The following is a 14,151-nucleotide window of genomic DNA, read 5'->3' as shown; positions in this document are numbered from 1 at the left end:
GACCCCGCAGCTCATTTCCAATCTTCCCCTCCCGCAGCACGTAGGCTGCGATCGCGTCCTCGGCTCGGACGTTCGTGAGGACCGCTGCCGGCTCTGTGGGGGTGATGGCAGCAGCTGCATGACTGCGGAGGGGCTCTTCAACGACTCGCTGCCCGAAGGAGGTACAGAAATGAAACACTCGAGCAACTTTTCCTTTACACTCCCAGTTATCTCATTAATTCACTGAAGGGAGCTGCTTCCACAGACATTTCTGTACACTTGTCCTGTCTTCATTAGCTTTAGTGAAACATGGTTCACTTTTTTGACTTCAGAAGGGGTTTCCTCTTTTCTCAGAATCAGATTTGGTTAACACGAGGCATTAAACATAATATTTATGCAACATAATTCTTCTCCGTAGCCATAAAAATTAACATCCAATTTTCGGATTGTGATATTTTGCATTGTGAATGAATCTTGGAAAGCTGCCTTGCCAAGTGAGTTAGGATACCCCAGATATTCCAGTTGTATCAAATAATTATATTTTCACATGCGAAGCAGCATACCGTCAGTTATTTATTTGATCGAGCACATAGCTGCACAAGCTCATACATCCACATAGCTACAGAACAATCATTTATCTCATCGCCTGTTTGTTTTTTGATGAATGCCTTGAGATAAACAACTTGTATATACAGCAGTTGAGAGTTGATGTTGCCCAGATTTGAAGTTGACATTTCAAATTGAAACATTCACTAGTATTGTCCACCATCATGTCTACGCCAGGCAGTTTTTTGATGGTCAGTAAATTCCTAGACCTTTAACATCCTGTTGGCAGGCCTTGGAAAAAGCATTAGTAAGATACTATAGGTTTTGTGTAGGGTTGTCATGTAGATATAATTGTGTATCATCTGCATATAGATTAAATTATATATTATGGCTTCTACTTATGACCAAGAGAAAGCATGTAAAAAGAGAAAGAACCGGACCCAGAATCAAGCCTTGAGGTACACCGCAAAAAAAAGGTTTTAGATACAACAGGGCGACCAAGTCGTCTGTCAGTGAGGCCTCTGTAGGGCCAACTGGGATAAATGTAATTTGCAGATTAGAACAGGAATATCATCAGAACAGGATTCTAAATCGATGTTTAACCATGTTAAATGTCGCTGCACAACATTGATTCCCTGAGGCAATCTGAGACCTGGAACAACTACAAAAAAAGGGAACACAAATATATACATATACATACCATAAACCGTACGGGTACATATATTTATCCGCCAGCCACCCAGACACACGTGGCAGACAGATTTAGATGAGGTCCAACCAGTGTGGCTTGAGGTCCGGCTGCCGTCGTATCTATTCTGGGTTACATTTCTCACCACAACACCAAACTCCCGATTCTCTCACCCAACTGTCAACCCCACTCACCCCCTTCCAGGATTCCTCAAAGGGGGACACACCCTTAACAGGCAGCCATGCGTTGGACCACAGTGACCAGGCCAGTCTGTCAAGCCCAGCTGAAGTCTCAACCACCCCCAAAATATCTGACATTAGCACTGGGCTGGAAAAAAAAACATTTAGTAAGTGGAAGTGGAGGTTGTTTGGGCTTGTGTTCAGTAATCTGGTGGTCAGGGTTATTACAGTATAAAGGGGTGTTCCATTGATGTTATATTGCATTGTCATAAATTTAGGGGAATTACGAGAGACTATTTAAAAAAAAGAATTGTCAAAAGTCAGAGATTTTTATCTCCCAATATGGGTCAAACTCAAAAAATACAGGCAATTTTCACCATGTGTTCTGTATGTAGAGTTTCTTTGAAGAGTAAAGGCCTGCATCTCTAATTCCACACCCGTTTGTAAGAGAGGTTTGTTTAAAATGTGTCGCCTCCAAGCCGAAGCCAAGACACCATCATCATCAGGGTTATTTTCTCCGATTTTTATAAACCTCCCTCCAGAGCCACAGAGGAAATCTTACATCTGTTTTCAGAGACTTAAGTAGTAATGCTCATGACAAATATCTCTATATTTAAGCATCATGTTGAGGACCCTTTTAATGAGCTACAGTCCCAGAATGTGTTGCAGTAGTTGGTCACCACCAGTGCAAGCAAAACTCGGTTATGCCATTTATAGAGTTGCTATAACAGTTTCTGGTCTCAGGGTTTCCACAAGATTGTTGGAGCCTGGCTACAGGGATTTACTCCCATTCAGAGGATTAGTGAAGCCTAACACTGACACTGAGCGACAAGACTTGTTGCCAGTTCATCCCAAAGATGTCAGATGAGGGTCAAGTAAGGATTCAAGTTATGTGTAATAAATGGTCAGGGGCAATTTGGGGTTCAGTATCTTGCCCAGTGACACTTGGACATGAACTCCTGTAGCACAGCGACTGGGGCTGTAACCAATCCATTATTTTCGTTAATGATTCATTTGCTTTTTAGGATTAATTGATCAATCACACCAGAAAACAGTATCGAAACTCCTTCTATCTCCCATCCACTATAATAAAAGACCAAGAAACGATGCAAATTCTCACACTGGAAAGTTGGATCCATCAATTGTTTGGCATTGCTTAAAAAAAGAATTTCAACAGACTTCTGCCAGTAAATGAATTCACTAATTAATGGAGCATAATTTGTGGATAATTTCCCAAATACTTTCAATAAAAACTTCGACTGAGTTCACTTGAGTTTACACTCAGATGATTCTACAGTCTACAGTACAGCCTGGTCTCATCTCTCACCAAACTCAAACTCCAGGCCCAGGACTGGACGCTTATTCTGACCTCATGCAGATTCACGACGGGGAATCACTCATGTCTACAGCAAGCGTTTGATTTTTCTGAACTCCAAAAGCACCTCCTCGTCTCTGCTCCAGCGATTTAAATTTGGTCTGTCTGCAGGCGGAGAAGGCCGCAAAGTAAACCTGAGTAAAAGCTTCAGCAGAGAGACACAACAATGTTGATTGATATATATATATATATATATATATATATATATATATATATATATATATATATATATATATATATATATATATATATATATATATATATATATATATATATATATACATATCAGCCACGGAACCTTTTATCTTCTGCTCTGATGTTCTGGTACTATAAATGACTGATACCTTTGTCCTTACCAAGCGCAGAGTGTTTTAGGATTGAGCCAACCTCTTGAAGCTGCACTATGACAGGAAAAATATCAACAATCAGAGTTTCCCCATCCCAGAAAAGTGAAAGCTGTAGTTTCCTAAAGATGCTTACGTTATTTAACTCTTACTCTGTGCTCACAGCTTCAACTGTCTGTCCATCTGTCCGGCCCGTGGCTCCGGCAGGCGGTGAGGGGTTACTGTGGTGTCATGGTCCAGGGCTTTACAGCTCCTTTTGCTCTGTTAACAACACAGGGCCTCTGATTGATAAGAACCTCACACTCACAGCCTTGCTCTGTGTGTGTCTGTCCCTCAAGCCAAAGGAAACGAATAAAACGCCATCTCTGTCCCTCTGATCTTCCGCGCCTCCATCTAGAAAAAGCCAGAGCAGGGTCAGTCTGAGCTCTCAGAGCTCCACGCAGAGGTCATAAGCCAAGCCGCTCCTTTCCTCTTGTGGTCAAAGCACTGGAAGGAATTATTTTACTCTTCCATTACTCTTCTCTACTTTCCTTTTTTTTTTCTTTTTTTTTCATTCCCTCTTCCAGTGAGGCTGAAGTTATTTACAGGACTGCACAGCTGAGCATGGCTTAGAAAAGCAGAGCGAGGCAGGGTGGAGGTGAGATGAGCATAAAAAGAAAAGAGACTAAAACAGATGGAGGGAACACAGAGAAGAAGAAGAAGAAGAAGAAGCGGGGGGAAGAGCCGGCTCTTGGCAGAGGTCTCGCTCTCTAACAAAGAGCCGAGCCGAGCAGCTAAGGCCGGCTGCCCAGGAATGCAACTGGAACCTCAAGTCTCTGCTTAGTCCATTGGTGTTCCACAGAGTTAAACACTACTTATGAGTCGCTCCCCTGATCCTCAGTGAATAAACCTCCTTTGCCTTGTTTTCATTTTTTTTTAACTTGTGTGGATCTGTGTTTGTGTGTCTCAGGTTATGAAGAAGTGGTCAGAATCCCCAAAGGATCCGTGTTCATCCACATTCAAGAGCTCAACATCTCCCTCAATTACCTTGGTAAGATGATACTCGAGCGGACTTTTAGGACCAGATAAAGAAATGACGGGAACATACTGTTCCTGTGCTAACTAATCTTTTTATCAGTAAGAAGCAATAAGATGTGCCTGTTTGAATTTCTTAACCTTTCTCGAAAATATGTTTTCTTACTCAAAGTGCGATGATCGATATAATTCAACAGGCCTTTTTCACGCAAGGATTTTGTAGCAGGGGAAACCCAGACGCACAAGTGCTTCAGTTTCAGGATCCTGGGGTTGCACATGCTGCCTCAATATCACGACTAACGTTGGCAACTCACCGCGGCGTCACCCATTGGTTTGTGAGCTGCCGTTTTGAAGTCTGGAGTTTAGTATTTCGACCGGCGCCATCTTGGTTTTTTGAAACCAGAGGTAACCATATTTGGAGGAGCAGGGGGTGTGGGTCTGACTGAGAGCTCGTCCACCGCGCGGCCGCCTTCACTTGCAGCCATCCACCGATTGGACGGCACCAGCTGTCAGTCACACTGTCCACGCTCCTATGCATTGAGGCCGCAAACTCCTCAGGAAACTGTTTGCTGACGTTATAAATCAAGTGAGGAGAAGAGTCATTTTCTCATAGACTTCTAAAGAAGCTGACCTTTTTTTCTTGCAACCAGTGGAGTCGCTCTCTGCTGGTCATTCCAGAGAATACAGGCTTCAGGCACTTAAAGGCACTTTATGGACCCAGTGACTACGTCCTTTTTTATATACAATCTATGGCAACACCTTATAATATACAGGGTTAGACATTGTAAGCGGTGCGGATGCTTTAAACAATAATGCGATGGATAGTTTTTTCTGTCTGTCATTTTCACACAAAGTGTAGTAAACACCCCCCCACCACCCCCCCCCCCCCAAAATCAAATCTTTATATGTTGTGACCATTCTTTGTCTTTTAAACATCACCAGGTCTCCATTCTACTAATGCACAGTTTGTAGAGGTATACTTGGCGTGCAGGTTGTCCTCAGCATTTATAGAACTTGGCACAGTTCCTCTGTGGATTTAGGCCTCCTCAGTGTCCTCTGTCTCTTTGTGCAATTCCCAGACAGAACTCAATAATGTTGAGACCTGTGCTCTGTGGGGGTCGCACCATCTGTTGCAGGACTCCTCGTTCCCCTTGTCTCTGACGATAGTTCTTTATGACACACTGGCTGTAATTTTCCGGGGTCGCTGTCCAGCAGCAGCACTAGTTTGGGACCGATCAGATGCCTCCCCGATGGTGCTGTGTGATGGCTAAGAATCTGAAGGGCCTGAAACGTTTGCACAAATAGTGAACTTGGTATGCTTTAGTTTTACGGGAGACATTTTGACATGTGGGTGCAGGAAGAGCAGAGGCGTTCCTTATAACATTTAAATCAGGGGAAGCGTATAGAAGAACAAAGGAGAAAGGGTTAAATTGAATTTTATCGTGAACAGCAGGAAGTAGATCACCACGGAAAGCCGTCCTATGAATTAGGTGCTGCTGATACGTAGGAAACGTCCCAGTGAGTCAGATATTCAACATATTGGGAGCTGGAACGCTTTCCTCAATTCTTATTGTAATCATTGACACCTGCCTGATTAATACGTCTGCACAGTAGCTCACGGTCTAGCCTACAGTCTGACCTTAATCGACCCTTCTCACACCAGACATTTTGGCTTGTCATAACTGGAAACTGGCATTTTCATTTGGATGAGCTATCTTTCAGCATGCTGTGTGCTGTCCGCACTGGCCGACTCTCGCGGTTTACTGCGATGCCTGATGGAACAAAATCCACTTCACCTGTGCTTCGCTGGCTATGACAAGTTAAAAATGTCTACCGTGAGAAAGATCTACTATGAGCGGCCAAGTTTAAAAAAAAAAAAAACAGTTGACGTCACTTTCTCTATTGTGCTTGTGAGTCGGGAGATGTCAGGAATTTCTGACTGCTGCCATTTTACCGAGTGGCTTCTATTTCCAGCTTGGTAAGAAGAACTAAAGAGAACTATGTGTACAGTTGCATCTAAATAAAACACAGTGCATTCAGGTAGAGCAGGCAGGAGATTTGTTTCCCCTGATGGCAGTGTTGGTGCTCGCTGGGTTAAATTCTTCTCAGAGGGGTGTTGACATATGTTGATGTTCTAGATTTAAAACAGTTCAGGCCTGTGATCAGTAATGCTCACATGGATTGTATTAGTCTGATAGATCTAAAGAAAAAAAAAAGGCAAGATTTTGAACTGATAATATATCTCTTTCCTTTACTCTTATGTTTTTATTATCAGGGGCAGAGACAAAACTGATATTGATCTTCTGTCAGACAGAAGCAAATGAACACATTTGAAAAGCCTGTCATTGTATTTACTTGCTGCTTTCACTGTCTTCCTTCAACACCCATTTCCTCTGTGTCCTAGTGCTGAAGAGTAAAGGTGACCAGTACTTTATCAACGGGAAGCTGACCATTGACACGCCGCGCAGGTTCGAAGTCGCCGGCACCACCTTCCACTACAGGCGGCCCACCGACGGGCCAGAAACGCTTGAAGCTCTGGGGCCAACAAACATGACCCTTATTGTCATGGTGAGAATAGGAGTGCAGTGCGTTTTCAGAATAAAGAAAGCCTCCCAAAAAGTTTTGTCTTCATGTTTGTCTTCATGTTTGGTTGTATATGTGTGTAGGTGCTGGTGAGGGAGGAGAACCCAGGGATCCACTATCGTTTCAACCCCCCACTCAACAGGGATCCTCTGAGCGGTTTTGCCTGGCACTACACCTCCTGGTCGCGCTGCTCGGCTCTCTGCGCTGGAGGTAGAAACACAACAACACACCAACAAGCTGTTGTCATTGAAGAGGAGATATTAATATATATATATATATATATATATATATGTTACAGACCTAGACTAATTCCTGGAGAATCTGGGAGATTTAGCCTCACCATAACCATAACCATTACCATAACCATAACCATTACCATAATCACTACATGCCTAAATCCAAACCCAACCAAAAGCAAAAAACTTGACCATGAAATGTAATGGTTTTCCTCAGATGGACCGAAAATGTTTGGTTATTCCCAGTGATGTGGTTCTGCGTGAACAGACTGGGTAAACATGGGTCAGTTTTGTTAAATAAAGGTGAATAGAAAATGATACAGAACATACAGTATCTGTGCTGCTAAGATGTTCAACAATGAGAAACAGCCATTCAACTACAAACCGATGTGTTAACCTCCATGATGAAACCTGTAGGTTCACAGGGTCGATAACAGCCCGATGTCTTCGTGGCCCTCCCCAATTCCCTCTTGTACGTTTGTCCCCGGGGTTTTGTGTCACCTGTCAGGTGTGCAGATCCAGCAGGTGGTGTGCAGGAAGCAGTCGGATCATTCGGTCGTCTACAACCACTTCTGTGAAAAGAAGAACAAACCCAAAGAGAAGAGGAGAACCTGCAACACTGAGCCGTGCTCCCCGAGGCGAGTCACCTCTCATCTTCCATGATATTGTACCTTTCTGGTTGCGTGTGTGTTTTTTGATATTATAACTTAGCATTTGAACTCACTTGTAGGCTCATTTTTTACTTTTATACTATTTTCATATTTCATGTTATTGTTTATGTATTTGATTAAATACCATGATACTGACGTATAATGATATCTGCTTGGACGGTGCATCATCGTTTCCTGCTACAGTCACGTTTTGTAAGTAATAAAGAGACTTAAAGGCTATTTTTAATTTTATTATGAAATAGGTGTCGAGGCATTTGTCACATTCCCTGTACATACCATGTGATTGTGTAAAGTCTTGTTCAATGTTCTGTGCAATTATGCAATTGTGTTTATTGCAGATGTCATGCTTGCCTTTGTGTGTGCAGAATTTGCACTTGTGCCTCCTGTTTGTACAGTATAATCTCTGTCCACTCTGTAGTGTGCTCATACGTACTGTAATATAATGAATGAAAAACAAAATAAGTGTCCGGCTCCTCTCCACTTCTAGCTGGTGGACAGGAGAGTGGTCTGAGTGCAGTCGCAGCTGTAACAGCGGCCTGCGGTCTCGGGAGGTTTTATGCAAAAGGAGGATCTCTGTGACGGAGGAGAAAGTCCTGGATGACTTCGCCTGCACCCCTCTGCGCCCCTCCCTCACTGAGCCCTGCAGCAACCACAGCTGCCCCCCCGAGTGGCTGGCCCTGGACTGGTCAGAGGTAGGCGGACGTCAGAGGGCTCCTGTCATGCATGTGTTGAGCACGCGCTCCCTGCAATGTTTTTAAGTCAACTCTGGGCGGGGGGGAAGGGGGCGGGCTTGAACCAATACTGGGGTTTGTGAAAGATTCCTTTCAAATGAAGGGAGTTGTTTCTTTTCCAGATGAACCTTACAAACCCAAACGTCTGCCAGGAGAAAAGTAAGAGTATCTTAACCATGAAATACAAAACAGAGGCACGGAGCAGACGGATACATCACAATGAACATGTTGATTCAGTCATGAATACGTTCTGTTGCACTTGTCAGGTGGGAATCCCCAGGGCTATTTTTAATTCTCACCGTTAAACTGGTGTGAGGAGGGTGTCAATTTTGTTATCAGAGAGTGTGAACGTGCGTGTGTCCTAAATGCAAACTTGAAAGGAGTATAACAAGAACAACTACGAGTCCATGGTAACATGACTGAGTCTGCACATCCACCAGGGAGTATAATTGAGTCCTTATTTTGAGCAGTCTGGTGGAGTTTTTCCCTCCTCCAGTGTAGCTACACTTTAGTAAAACTACACCTTTGAGACTGAAACGTCTGTTGCCTGATACCCTATATTGTTCCTGGAGCGAGATTTTGTCTTTTTCACAGTTCAGGATGAATAGAAACCAAATGAAATGTTTCAGAAGTGCTGCAGGGGTTCAACCCTTCTCTGTAGCGATGGCACATGCAGGCGAGAAATTGCGTCCAGCTGATTTACAGGAACCAAGCGGGCTCCTGACTTTGTTTCTTATGCAGCTGCTGACCTCTGCTGAATGGATTAAGAAGATTTTCTTCTTGCATGCTTGTGACCGCGGTGACCCTCCGCTGCACCCTCCCATCGCCTCCATCTCCCTGCCCTCCCACCTGATGTTTTCCCTTTTTCTCTTCCTTCCTTCTTTCTTTCCTTCTTCATCTCCCGCTCTGTTTGCAGTGTACGCCCAGTTGTGGTCCTGGCTACAGGCACCGTGTGGTCTTGTGCAAGAGCGGGGAGAGCGGCGACACACTGCCAGAGTCTAAGTGCCCCAAGCATGGCCGGCCCACCTCCAGGGTTCGCTGTAACCTGCAGCGATGCCCCCCCCCTCAGTGGGTGACAGGTCCCTGGGGAGAGGTGAGACGTGCTTTCGGTGTATTCTTTAGTCTGCTTCATTGTAATTGTGGGCCGTTTTTTATACAAACCAGTGTGTTTGATCTTAAATACAACAGACATTTCAAATATCTGCGTGTCTTCCTGTGTGTTTTCGTGTTCCAGTGTTCTGCCAGGTGTGGGCTGGGTCAGGAGATGCGTTCGGTTCAGTGTCTCACCCACACTGGCCAGCTTTCCAACGAGTGTCTGGACCATCAGCGGCCAGCAGCCATGCAACAGTGCAAGAGCAAATGTGACCTCAGTCTGCCCATCAGCACAGACAACCCCGAAGGTCAGAGGTCACACGCCGGTCTCGGTAGTCTCATGTTTCACTGAAGGAAGATTTCTCACTCAAATTAAAAGTTTCATTTTAAATGATGAGCATTTTTTTTATCTTAAATGTTTATTTCGGAGACAGTCAGTGAAATTATTATCTACAAGTGGATACAAGCAAATTCATTTTAACCTAAAAATATCTATTGCAGGAGTCAAAATGTCAATAGCTGTAGCTATAGCAGTAGTGTGTGTGTATGTGTGTATATGTGTGTGTGTGTGTGTGTGTGTGTGTGTGTGTGAGAACAATATTAAACTGTATAGCACCTTTCATACATTCAAATGCAATAAAAGAGAATGGAATTATATAACCCAAAAAAAAGGGTTAGGGTTAGTCTTTGGTTTTTGTCTTTTAGTAAGAGAGGGGAGTTTTTTTAAGATATTGCACTGCACATTTTTTTATACAAAATGTGAAATATCTGATTTTCTCAAGCATCAAGAATTTAATTAATAAATGTTTTAATCCACAGGCCGTATGTCAGAGGATCTCAGGAAGTCTTTGAACAATACAGGTTGATAAAATAGACTAATTTCTTGATTTTTTTGATTGAAATCCTGCTGTGTTTCTGAAAGATCTTCTGTTAAAAAAAAAAAAAATCATATCACTCCAGTGCTGCAAATAAGCTGATTGGTGTGTGTGTCTCTCTCTCTTCCCCACAGAGTGTAAAGATGTGAACACTGTCGCCTACTGCCCCCTGGTGCTCAGGTTCAAGTTCTGCAGCCGGCCATATTTCAGACAAATGTGCTGCAAGACCTGCCAGGGACACTGACACCACGGAACACACAGCGTCCGTCCCCGGGTGCTGTTCACACTCACACACAGTAAGCCGGAAACCCTCCCGCTGAGCCGTGCAAAGGCCAGCAGCCCTCGCGCCGCCTCTGTCCGAGGAGCGTGAGATCTAACCGGGATGCTTGTCAGACTCACCTGGTCACGTATCTGGTCAGATGGGAAACTTTTCCCAGCCAGAATCCAGACCAATACCGGACCAGAACCAGACGCCTCGCTGAGGCCGAGCCGGGCCAAGACAGCCTGAGCGGAGTTTTATACATTCCACTGGAGGCCAGGGCGAGGCAGAGAGAGCGAGAGAGAAACTTTCCTCCACCGTCTCTTTGGACGAACCCTCTCTCTCTCTGTCTCTCTAAATCATCCCTCTGTTGTAATATTTTGGTGCTACTCATATTTCACGTTGGCCACAGGACTTGGTTGCAGTACTCTCGAGTTCTGTCCTTCGCTTCAGTGGCCTCATTCTCTTAGACCTGTTTGTTTACAGGTGACATTTGTTTAGCTTTTAAAAGAAAATCCACTTTGTAAAGAAAATGATTTCCCCCCCCCCAAAAAAAGGAATATGTTATATTATGAAATGTAAGATTTTGTCTCTGTTTTATCTGATAGCCGTTACTTGTCTTCTGCAAATTCTGCTTTGTTGTGTATTATCGTGTTCACCTGGTCCTCGCTGTTCTTCAGCCGACGCATGGGCAGAGTTCGATTTTGCACAAGTGTCAGCGGTCGGAGGACTTGAGCTCTTTATGTTTGTTCTGATGTGATTGGCCTCAATGTCTCCATGGAAGCTATAAATGTCTTAGTGCGGTGAACTTGCCGTAGCCGTTTTGGTTAGTTAGTTAGTTAGTTAGTTAGTTAGTTAGTTTGCTTACATGCTGTTACACTACCTTCAGTACTGTGAGCGGAGCCCGTGCTCACATCACCAGGACATTTTGGACATTATAGGATGTTATATTGTGCTCTGACTGCGGACGGTGGCACAAAAGTCTTCGAAAAGGATTTTTTAACACCTCGTCTCAGTGTCATTATCTGAAAATCCCTCAACGCATCGCTGTTGATTTCTTTCTTTTTTTGTCATGTTACCACTCAATCGCCAGAGCTAGTAACTTTTAACCACGAGTGGAAATTCAGAGCACAGTGAGACACAGCTCTGCCAGCAGGAACAGGCCCAGTGTGGAGGAGGAGTGCCGACCTCCGACCTCACGGGTTTCACAGAGAGTTGAATAGTCTGAGAATGGATTCACACACATCACATTAAATATCTGATTTCTTTGTGGCACAGGTCAGGTATATGCATGCCTTCGTGAAAACATCTTTCAGGCTGCTTGTGTTAATGTCAAACTTGTAATAACTGGATTTTTGTTGTTGTTGTTGTTGCCACAAAATTGACATATCATCCTCTCTTAAGTTGATATGGTGAACTTGTTGGCAAACAGTTCACTACTTACACACCCAGCATTTACAGAGCAACTTTTTCTTTCATTTGAAGTCCGACTTTGTGTCCTGTGACCTGGTGAAATGAAATCTGTCTCTGTAGCGCCGCTGTGTCCACAACCCAGTAGCTAACTGTGTCTGCCTGCTGTTTGGTGCAGAGCAGGTAGTCTCCTGTTTTTCTTTCCTTAAAACGGCGGTTCGAGCACGGTGAAAACACTAAAGTTGAGGGCTCTGCAGTTTGAGAGGGAGCAGAAACGGTGTGAAGCCGACATGAGCCGCAGTTTTGGGTGATTGCTCTCCATGGGTGTGACCCCCTTTCACATTTTTTTTCACATGGTCATTCATATAAATATGTTGATTATTGCTGCTTTAAAGGACTCATATACTCAGCATAGAGCTGGATGCTGAATTCTCAAAAAACAAAAATCAAGACAGAACAGCAGTTAATGTGCAGTTGTTTCTCCTCAATGTGCAAACTTGGCCTTTCCTGTGTGAATCCAAGTTACTTTTGGACACAGTGATATCATTCTGTGACTAATTAGGTGAATATTGTACAGGAAGGATGACGTAAAGTTGTGTAGTACATTTTACTGACACATTTTTGAAGATGCCGTCTCAGCTCTTTTCTCCATCCTGCAGAGTGTTTTTTTAGAAATACTGCGTCAGGCTTATATCAGACGTCAGGTCTGACGACACGTCCACTGTGCTCTGGAATCTGCCGTGGCCGCAAATGTTCACACTGATGACCGCTGACAGAAAGCAGCTCCACTAAATGCCACATGATTTGATTGTGAAGAGAAGAAGCATGTCTTTGTGGGGATAAGCTACAATGTTCGTTTTTCGTTTTTCTTTGGTGCTTTGGTTTCGGATTGGTGCTATTAGTTCACTGTTGTTGACAATGTTTCTGTGTTATAGTTTCTAACAGATTATTTAGAAATCAGTTTGAGCCTTTTGTAATAAAACCCATCAGCAGAGCTGTCCTGAGGTGTGAGACTGCAGCTCTCCCCTCATCCACCGGGGGGCACTCTTTGGGTTTATACGCTCATTTGTATCACAATTCACAATCACATGGTTTCTCCTAAAATGCAATCCACCAGACAGATTGTGGGATTGTGTTCTTGGGGTTCACTACACAAAAGGATTTCCTAGTGCTCTTAAAAGTTTTCACTTGATCAAACATGATCAATACAAATTTGGTTGATTGATTGGTTATCAAACCATGTCTAGTTTGGGCCAGCTGAGCTAATCCATCCACGCGGAGCACAGCAACAGATATTTAGAACAGTTAAGTTGTATGCCATCAGAGTGTACAGCCGCCCTGCTATTATTCAGGACCTAAAATAGGTGGAAATACTATTTATAACATTTTCAGTTGCACATACTGTCGGGACATTAACCATTTCAAAGGATAATTGCCAGAGATCTTCATTTTTCAGTGTTTTTGAAAGGCATTCTTTTCTCTGTATGTACCTGGGCCTGAAGCAAAGGTTCACACTGAGTGGTAAACCTGTTTTGTCCGAGTTAAAAAGAGGGACAGGGCCGGTTACTTTTGTTGTTCACATGCTAATTATAACATGACATGTACTGTATGTTGTTCGATACTATAGATGATGAATCCATTTGTTCCACATGTACATCTTTTTAAAAGGAAATATTAAATTGACATGATGCCTTGTTGATTTACATATTTTCTTGTTATTTGTATCGGTCCACCAGACCTTTTTTTCCTTCTGTACTTTGTGTTAAAAATAGCCCACTTCAACATCCAGACAGATGATGAGATCATCAGGGATGATTGTCTGTTCCTGAATCAGAAAACTTTCGTGGAAAAGTTGAAGCACAGAGTCCGTCCTTCCTGTCTGGTTGAGGCGGAGACATATCCGTCTTCAGTGTGATCTTCATGACAGACTGAAACAAGGCATCCTTTGCAAAAGCAATAATGAGGGAATTGCACACCACTAATATTGCTTTTGGTGTAAAAGGTGATTTTATTTGTTCTGGTCAGGTGTCTGTACCTACAAATGCAAAAACCTTTTTTTTAAAATAATTTTTAATAAATTAATGAATGCATTTCCCCCATTTAGCATTTCTTAGAAGAACATTAACATTTAATTGAAGGCTTACAATACAGTATAATGTAATTCTACAC

The 14,151-nt window shown here is 43.3% G+C and overlaps 1 protein-coding gene across 3 annotated transcripts in view; it reads left to right on the top strand.

The window, feature by feature from the left end:
* Positions 1 to 13,685, top strand: part of adamts10 (ADAM metallopeptidase with thrombospondin type 1 motif, 10) — a 44,679-nt gene extending 30,994 nt beyond the window's left edge. For 2 of the 3 annotated variants that reach the window (XM_035647495.2, XM_035647497.2), the window contains 10 exons: positions 38 to 161; positions 4,061 to 4,141; positions 6,530 to 6,693; positions 6,792 to 6,918; positions 7,453 to 7,582; positions 8,103 to 8,307; positions 9,263 to 9,439; positions 9,581 to 9,746; positions 10,258 to 10,299; positions 10,448 to 13,685. In XM_035647495.2, the coding sequence (XP_035503388.1) occupies positions 38 to 161; positions 4,061 to 4,141; positions 6,530 to 6,693; positions 6,792 to 6,918; positions 7,453 to 7,582; positions 8,103 to 8,307; positions 9,263 to 9,439; positions 9,581 to 9,746; positions 10,258 to 10,299; positions 10,448 to 10,557 (1,326 nt within the window). In that variant the 3' untranslated portion in view covers positions 10,558 to 13,685. The remainder of the gene's footprint in view (positions 1 to 37; positions 162 to 4,060; positions 4,142 to 6,529; positions 6,694 to 6,791; positions 6,919 to 7,452; positions 7,583 to 8,102; positions 8,308 to 9,262; positions 9,440 to 9,580; positions 9,747 to 10,257; positions 10,300 to 10,447) is intronic. The other variant, XM_035647496.2, reaches the window with a different exon arrangement.
* The last annotated feature ends 466 nt before the right edge of the window (positions 13,686 to 14,151 follow it).

The sequence above is a fragment of the Scophthalmus maximus genome, chromosome 13, assembly GCF_022379125.1.
Source record: "Scophthalmus maximus strain ysfricsl-2021 chromosome 13, ASM2237912v1, whole genome shotgun sequence".
Taxonomy (NCBI): domain Eukaryota; kingdom Metazoa; phylum Chordata; class Actinopteri; order Pleuronectiformes; family Scophthalmidae; genus Scophthalmus; species Scophthalmus maximus.
Note: the sequence above shows the minus strand (reverse complement) of the source record. Positions and strands in the feature narration are given on the sequence as shown.